At 46.8% G+C, this 8,214-nt stretch overlaps 1 protein-coding gene across 1 annotated transcript in view; it reads left to right on the forward strand.

Moving 5' to 3' along the window:
- TMEM67 (transmembrane protein 67) overlaps positions 1–5,752 on the forward strand; it is a 2,125,990-nt gene extending 2,120,238 nt beyond the window's left edge. Inside the window, exon 28 of the mRNA XM_069621352.1 lies at positions 1,184–5,752. Coding sequence (XP_069477453.1) covers positions 1,184–1,264 — 81 coding nt within the window. The 3' untranslated portion in view covers positions 1,265–5,752. The remainder of the gene's footprint in view (positions 1–1,183) is intronic.
- Positions 5,753–8,214: the final 2,462 nt, after the last annotated feature.

The following is an 8,214-nucleotide window of genomic DNA, read 5'->3' on the forward strand; positions in this document are numbered from 1 at the left end:
GAATGGCCATCGGAACGTGAATTGAGAAATAAAACCCTGACTGGGCCTTTGTGAGACTGTAGTGCCCTTGATTGAGCATCATTTCAAAGTGGTGTTTGGTGGGGCCCACTTGTCCAGGGCTGGGAAAAACAATCTGAGGCACCTCTGAGGTGCATAGGTTATAATGGAGAAATAAAGGAATAAAGGGGTGGGGGGTGCTGGTCCATATGGCCACTTGGGGTGGAGCTCTATGAAGGCCAAGAGAGGGAAAGAAATGGCACGTAGCAACGAAGCTGCAAGTACATGGAACATCTGCAGGCGTTTGTAAAACCACTGCTGTTACTTTGTGCATCCACAGCACTGTCTCTTTAAGAAGGGACATTCTTCCTTATTAGCACGAGTGCCTAAAGGAAAGCTGGCCCTGGACCATCACTGCAAGATGCTGTGTTGTTTCAAGAATGCCAAAGCGAGGGTGCGGCCCCTTCACATCGCACACAGTAGTCGGAAACATTTGCATAGGTTTTAAGCAGATATGATATGTCATTTATAGCGCACCTGTACACAAGTGTTTCTTGCTCAAACTAAAAGGTAAGAAGATGACACCAAAGCCACCAATGCAACAGGTGATGATGTTTGGCTGGTGGGTGATGGCTGACTGACATTCCCAGCAGAAGAGTCTCATTGACAAGCGGGGGCTTGAGTGGTGGCAGGGTCTTTCAGGTGAAATGCTTTGGACTGCCTGGTGCTACAGTCGGACAGCGTTTGGGTAGCACTAATCTTAACATATGTCAGGTGCCGCCTAACCGCCATTTGCATGCATGAGAAATCTTCCAACGGCTAACACCAGAGCCCGTTAGAAAAGACAAGTGTATCTATGGGACCAGTAATGGAATGGCTTTGTATACCTAATCTTTTCTTAGCTGCTTTACTGGTGGCCTGAACGGTTACAGTAGAGTGAGTCCATCTTATGAAGGGAGGGAAACCGAGGCTAGCAACCACTTGATGAGAAAGTGTTTGAGACGCGTTTGGTACTGTAGACAAAGAGTTATTTATCATGGCGGCAGAATTGAACTACTATTATGACCGCATGAGGCGTGCAAGTGTTCTCGCTATCATTATCATTATCATTATGGTATTTATTGACCAGTTTAATATATACTACAGTTGTCATTCATAACTCTTTTCTCTTGTTTTTTTATTATAGATATTTCGGTTCATTCGAATCACAATGGGTCAAAGGAACCTCGCAGCAAAAACATTAGTGGACAAAAGATTTCTCATTTAATTCCCTGTGCGTTTAAAGTTTCTTTTTATATGGTCTGGGGTCGTCTTCAACAGTTGAGACCTATTTCTGTGAAATTGATTTATAATGTTTTGCAAGTGTTTTCGAAAGTCTGTGTATTTTTTCCTTTGTTTTACTGTAAACTAGAAATTATATTTTTGTATGTCATTTATTTTTTATCAGTAGTTGAACTAAACAAATGTAATGACACATTCTTCACATTATCCTGATGTTTCTCTTCCTAACGATTACAGCCACTCATGGCTTGAATTCTGCCGTTCCAGTTGTACAGCCAATGTAACATGACACCTGACATAAGAATAACATGTGTACTTTGTGAAGTTTGGGATGCTTCCGGGCAATGCATAATCCCATCCAGGACGTCGATAAAGATGGTGGAAAGAGCCGGCACTCTTCTCCCTTCTCTGGGCTTTCCAGAGTCATCTCTGAAAAGCAGATCGAGTCTTACACGGGTTGCCTCACTGATTTCCCCAGTGATTACATGATGCCAGCCTTGATTCTAGTAAGAAAAACAAGATCGCCAAAGATATTGGGCCTCATTATGAGGTCGGCAGTAACCTGCAGTTTCCGGCACTTGACTTTCTGCTGCCACCGGGACATTGCAAGCCCCGGCCACGCGGGAAGTCGGGTGTCGGATTTGGTAAGTCCCCATTCCTGTGGAGTCCCATAGGGAATTGGGACTCAGAAGCACCGGTGCCGTTGCTAATGGTGCCGGTGCTTTCATGACAATACTGCCTGCAGGGGCCGTTGTGCCCGGTAGGGTCAGACCTATGGCACCAGCAGGCACACTTGTAGTGTGACGGCCTGGAAACAAGGGTTGTTTCCGGACTGCCACACTCGTAATGAGGCCCATAGTCTCATTGGCACTTCAAAGATTGTGCATTATTCCTTGAAACCTGAGGGGTACTGAGAAAATGGAATGGCTGTTGAGGCACCAGCGATGCAGAGAATGCTTTCACAGCCCTTGCTGGCACCCATGCGTGTCTGCTACACTGGGCAAGTTGGTTCTTTCGTTTAAAGTTTCCAGCACTAATAGAAGAAAGGTTGGGGAATTGGAATTCTCTTGAATCAGGCCCTCCCTATTCAGATTCGTTATAGCCAAGAGCAATCTCTTCTCCTTGGTTTTTGAGGCAGCCTTTGTATGCCACATTAACATCCACGTTTTGAGGCATAATGGCAACAGACGGCTCATTTTGCGGCAGCCTGTAGGATTTGTACCGTAGTGAAGTTCTTACCACTTGCGATGTCCTTGTTCATATTGCTTCTGTCTGGGATATTCTAAAGACTTGTGGTAACGTGAAATCACTATCAAGTATAGTGAATAATATCCTGTACATATGAAAATGCTTGTCATGCCTTACCTGCCTCGAATGCACAGTGAAGCATGCATAAGCCGCCTTAGGGCGTCCATAAGGGAGGACTGGTAAGGGAGCAGGATCATTGCAGGGGAAAACCTTAGTGAAACATGCATGTGGCTTACTCCTCTCCTGTTCCGCATCGCCAGCACAGTGGCACTTAATTCGGCCACACGACTCGAGCCTGCACACATTCATGCATTCTTTTTGGATCAGGTGGTGGAAAAGCATTTCGAGTTCAAAAGCTGCTCATTCAGATGCAGCTTGGGCACGCTATGGAAAGTTAATGACGGTAATATCTGTGCTGCTCAAATGCTTGAAGCCCGTGCTTGCAAGGGCCACACAGAGGTCGAGCGATCTGCCTGTTCTTTTCCCTAGAAGTATCTTTCCTCTCTGGAGTCTTGGGCCGTTTAACATCTTGCAAATGGGCTGTTTAATGTCTTGCAAATAAATGGCAACAAGGAGCATAACCTGCCATAATCAGATGTTGAAGGCTCAATGGGCCCAAGATACTCCGGTGTTTCCCAATGGACACTTTGAATGTTTTTCCACAGAAGGAATTCATCCTACAGTTGAAACAATTGATGAACAGACCCCGAGCAATGGAGAGCTTTGGGGCCTTGTTTGGCCAGCATCCCTTCACTGGGAACTGGTTGTCATGGATGGTCATCAGATTATGTGGGTAAGTTGGCTTAGTTGAGCAGATAGTGAAGATTCCCACATGGCCATAGTTGCATAATCCTTATGGAGAACGTGGTGAGGCACCTTCCCTTTGGATATTTCAGCAATTGTTATTTAATACATGCCATCTTCTTATGACTACCTTGAGGGGGACCCACTACCTGATGAATAGAGAAAGTCAGTCGATCTTTACAAAGGGGCAAAGAGGCCTGTGGGCTTGGACAGTCCCTAAAGAAATCTATCCACTCCCTTCCCCCATGCTAGTAGTCTTGCACACCTGCAAGGAAGGAACACTGTTTCAGCTGATATGAGGACACCTCACTGAGGGAGAGCTGCACAAGGGGTACACTCCAGTAGCTCATGTTTTATGGGATTTGAGGGTTCTAATGTGGGGTTACTAAACGCAGGAGAGACCTCAGCCGTTCCCAGCAAATGCGTTTCCTCAATGTGTCTCCTTTTCTCCTTTGATTGCCAGCTTGTATTTTCATTGCTTCTGGTTCTCCTGGTCCTCAAAGGAAGTGGCAGATCACTGCTCAAGTTACACAGGCAAGCCCTATTGTTTCCGAATGGCAACAGTTAAATTGCGCCCCTTTGATGGAGAGACGGTTTCATGGCTTCGCTAGTCAATGCTTGTGAAAGGCCATCTGCAGTAGATTGTAAACTTCTATTGTGTTTTGTAAGGGCGCTAGCTCATTGTAGGCCGCCTGTGTGATCCAGTGATCATTGAGCCTTATATGTAGTATTTCATGTGACATATCGCTCGCTAGTGGATGGTGTTTCGTATTAACCACAGAGGTCTGTCTGTAAACCTCATCGTTTTTCAGGAGACCACTAAATGTTTCCTCATAGTGGGTACATTTTGAAAGTAGATTCTCATGTTTTTCTTCCCTTTAGTGCAGTTGAAAAAGTTCCTGTAACTATCTGCTGCAAAGTAATCTCAGGAGAATAAATTGGGGCCCGGCACGCCTGAGAAGGGGGGGTGCGTGTAGGCCGGGCTGTGGCACGGCAAAGGGAATGCAGATGATCTGGGCCCGGTTTCAAAGCCTGTGCAGCCATGTGTGGAGAACCTGCAGCAGAGATGTCTATTGGGAGTTGTATAGGGTGCAGTGTGAGAAACCTACGTAGATCACTAGACTCTATAGGGTACAGACTTATTGAAAGGTTTTGATATATTCCTGAATTGTACTAAACAGACAGGGGGGCCGCTTGGGTATTCGTTGGAGTTGAGGCCCTTTAAAGAGCAAGGCATTATCAGACCAGGGAATTGAGCATTGTGGAGCGTGGTTTTGTTTGTAGAAGCTGAAATGTAAAGAGCTGGAACTTGTCTTGTTGGCAGTGCCATTTTTGGCAATAGCAAGATGAATCCTGCTCATATCAGCAGGTGACCCTCCATCCCCCCATTGATGGGCGTGGGTGCCATTCAGTGTATTATCTGGAGTTGTGTTTGAAAACCCTACCACTGTTAGCAACGCCATTACATTGATGGCTTTCGTTGCTTGAGGTACGGTTTTAATCATCTTTTATGAATTGCTGGTTCTAGAGTGATGTTCACCATTCTTGGTATTAACTAATGAAAATGGTGGCGCATCAGCTATTAATATTAGAACTACTTCATTGTGGCTCCATCGCTGGAAGTGCACTCTTCTGCAGCGCGTTCAAGAAATGCAACTATACCATGAAGCAGCAGGGTGTGCTAGACGGTTTCTCATGGCTAGTCCATCCTTTTTTCCAGGTTTCCAGCTTCCATTCCCCGCCCCTCCTCGCCCCTTGGTTTCCCGCTGAGGTGTGTACGTCATAAACTTTGCACAATTTTTCCCATTGCATTGTGGGCCCAGTTCAAACATGCATTCCTGCAGTACTTCTTTAAACATGGGTCATTTCCCCCACAAGGCCAGTAGTAACGCAGACATGCATTTCGGTAAGAGCCGGGGGGGGTGGGGGAAAGGGAGTGGTGTATACATGGGCACAAGTTGGCAGACGTGTGTTCACTTCCAGTGACCTGACACTGGAGGGCAGTGCCGGCTTCTTGGATCCCAACGAATGCTCGGTTTACCCACGGGAACGTTTTCGGAACCGGCAGTGGGATTCCCAGCATCCACGGAAAACCAGAAGTACCTGTTCAGTTTTGGTTTCTCAAACAACCCAGGATTCGTCCTCTGTCTGTTAGCTGCAAAAAAGTCAAGAAAAGCCGGTACACACAGTACATTTTAACTAGATACTGACACGTTTCAAAATGTCTTTTTCTTTCAATACTGCCAAATGTTGATCTGAATTACAAATGTGCACAGTATTAATGATGCTTGAAACATTGTGGCCATGAACACATGCCAACAAATTGTGAATGCTGTAATTTTGTATGCACAGTATTGCTATTGAGACTTTTGCGCGGTAATTGATACATTTTCAATTACCTCTTTGTAATACAATGTTTTTTAGACATCTGACTCACCTGTGTCTCATTTATTAATCGGTTGGTCTTGACGTAAAGGGCAGAGTCGCTTTATTGTTTCCATGTCACTATTTTTTTTCTATAGGCACACGCGCTCTCTACAGAAGAGGCTGACATTTCCTGTAGAGAGAATGCGCGTCGGCGGAGGCTATACTGAGTCACTGGATTAGCACATGCAGTTGAAGTTTCAGATTGATTAGTTGAACATTGACTGTCGCCGCATGTGTTCCTTGAAAATGGGTTATTACCGCAAGCACTGGCAAAGCCAACCAGCCTGGCTTTGTGAACGTAGAGGGTGAGATTCTGTCTAAAGCCGCCGCGGGTCAAACAAGCGTTGGCGTTTGCAGTTGTTTATAATATTTTACATTTATAGGCATATGTTTGTGTCAGCCCTGTAAAGAACCCGACCAGCCAGCTCGCAGAATATGCCAGCTGAAGTAGGGTGACCAGACGTCCCGGTTTTGCGGAATGTGGTGCTCTGTCCCCCTTTCTCAAGAGCATGTTCCCGTTGGAAACTGCAGTTTCCCGGTTTTTGGTAGTAGGTCTTCGTGGCTGGCAGACAGGAATGCACAATCTCGCACAGAGGGAATGCTGCATTTTACAACTTAAGATAGTGTTAGTTTGTGATTAATTATATGTGATTTGAACAGTAACACTTAAACCCCTTTCTCTTCCAACCGCTATTAAGTGTAGTGCCTTGACAGCCACTTTCAAGAGTTAGCCCTACTTTTATGTTAGTTGCCCTGTCCCGGTTTTTTACTTTTTAAATCTGGTCACTGTAAGATGAAGGGCCAGGGCGTCACTAAACTGTTATTAAGTGAGCAATTCAATTGCAGTCTTTAGACCGCAGGCTTAAAGTGCGATGCAACAAAGGGCGTTGCGCATAGACTATCACTTAGTGCATTGCGCTTCAGCCCTGCAGGATGGGGCACACAACCGTCAATAGAGCAAAGGTGTCAAGGTAAAGGAGTGGGTGTATGCCGGCATGCTGGGGGAAGAGTGGTGCAGGGCCCTGCAGTTGCAAGGGAATGCTGGGGGACTTCCCTGAAAGTGACATGGGGGCAGGGAGAAAGAGCGAAATTGCAAGGGGCAGCCTTTACTGGGCGATGTTCCGCAACATCACTCTTCTAAGTTCAATGACTTAAATCCGGCCTCTGCTGGTTCAATAAAGACTACTTCAATGGATTGCCTTTCTCCTACAGATTCTTCACCAGTTGGATATCCCGTCCAGCGTCAACTGCTCTGAAAACATTTCGACAGGGGGTGCAGTGCACCTCGACTCGGCCGTCGATCCGTCTTGCCTCACTGCCGTGGTTGTCGACTCTGGGCATTGCCAGTTGTACATATACTGCATCACTACGCCCCTGTACCTCAGTTCCTTTTTTCCATGCGTACAGTACGCTGCTTGAGGAACACTGCTCAATCCTTCGATTTTCACTCGACGTTTTATAGTTCTTGTTTGACGCAAGTCAAGCCATGTCCGCACCCAGCGTCTCCGGATTCAAGCGCTGCACGGACTGCAGCTCTAAAAGATCTGTTATGGACCAACACAATATCTGCGTGTGGTGTCTCTGTACCTGCCACGACACTGGGAGCTAATTTGTGTGGCAAGATGAATCCGTTATCACTCAGGGAATGGCCGGCAAAGCTCTCGGTAGGCCGACCTCCCTCTAAAAACCTGGCTCGGTCGACTGTTCAGTCATCGGAATCCAAAGCAGAGGGCCCGACTCCAGAAAAGGAAGAGCGGTATCAGAAAAAGACCAAGAAAAGGGGCCATTTCCATAGCCATTCGTCCTCCTACCACAAGAAGAGCTGACGCCACTGAAACTGGCGCAAGTCCAATTCTTCAAGGTACAGTGGTATGCCATCGGTGGGGGCGACGTCCATGGCGGAGTGGGAGTAATTTAAAACCCAAATGTTAGACATGTTTTGCAAGACAGCTGTGGGTACGGGTGAGCCCTGAATGCAGCAGGCTCCAGTAGCTCCAGCGGCGCCCGGTGGCCCTGGCCCCAGAGCGAAAACCATCACATTAATCTCTACCGGTGCGCCCTCAGTGCCAAAAAATCTGTCTGCGCTGACTGCAAATCGTGCGGTCTTTCATGCCTAAGACCCGGACTGACTTTTTCGGGTCCATGTCTGAGGCAAGGGGAGACCCTCTGTATCTCTTTACCCACCCAACTCCGGAGGGGTTAGTGGTGCAGTTGGCCACTGTGTCTACCAGGCCAGGCACATCTACAGCCAATCTCCCACCTGATAGGGAGGGAAAAAAACTGTACGTCTTGGTGAAGAAAATATTTTCATTAGGCAGCATAGCCTTGAAGTCGGTCAATGTCTCTTGCGATTTCACCAAATATTCTTTTGGGTTGTGACAGCAATTTGGGAGGCTGCCTAGTATATCCCTGAGGAGGAGATGCAAGAAGGCTTCGGATTCTCGCAGAACGTCCAAA

The sequence above is a fragment of the Ambystoma mexicanum genome, chromosome 5q, assembly GCF_040938575.1.
Source record: "Ambystoma mexicanum isolate Mex_15411 chromosome 5q, UKY_AmexF1_1, whole genome shotgun sequence".
Lineage (NCBI taxonomy): Eukaryota > Metazoa > Chordata > Amphibia > Caudata > Ambystomatidae > Ambystoma > Ambystoma mexicanum.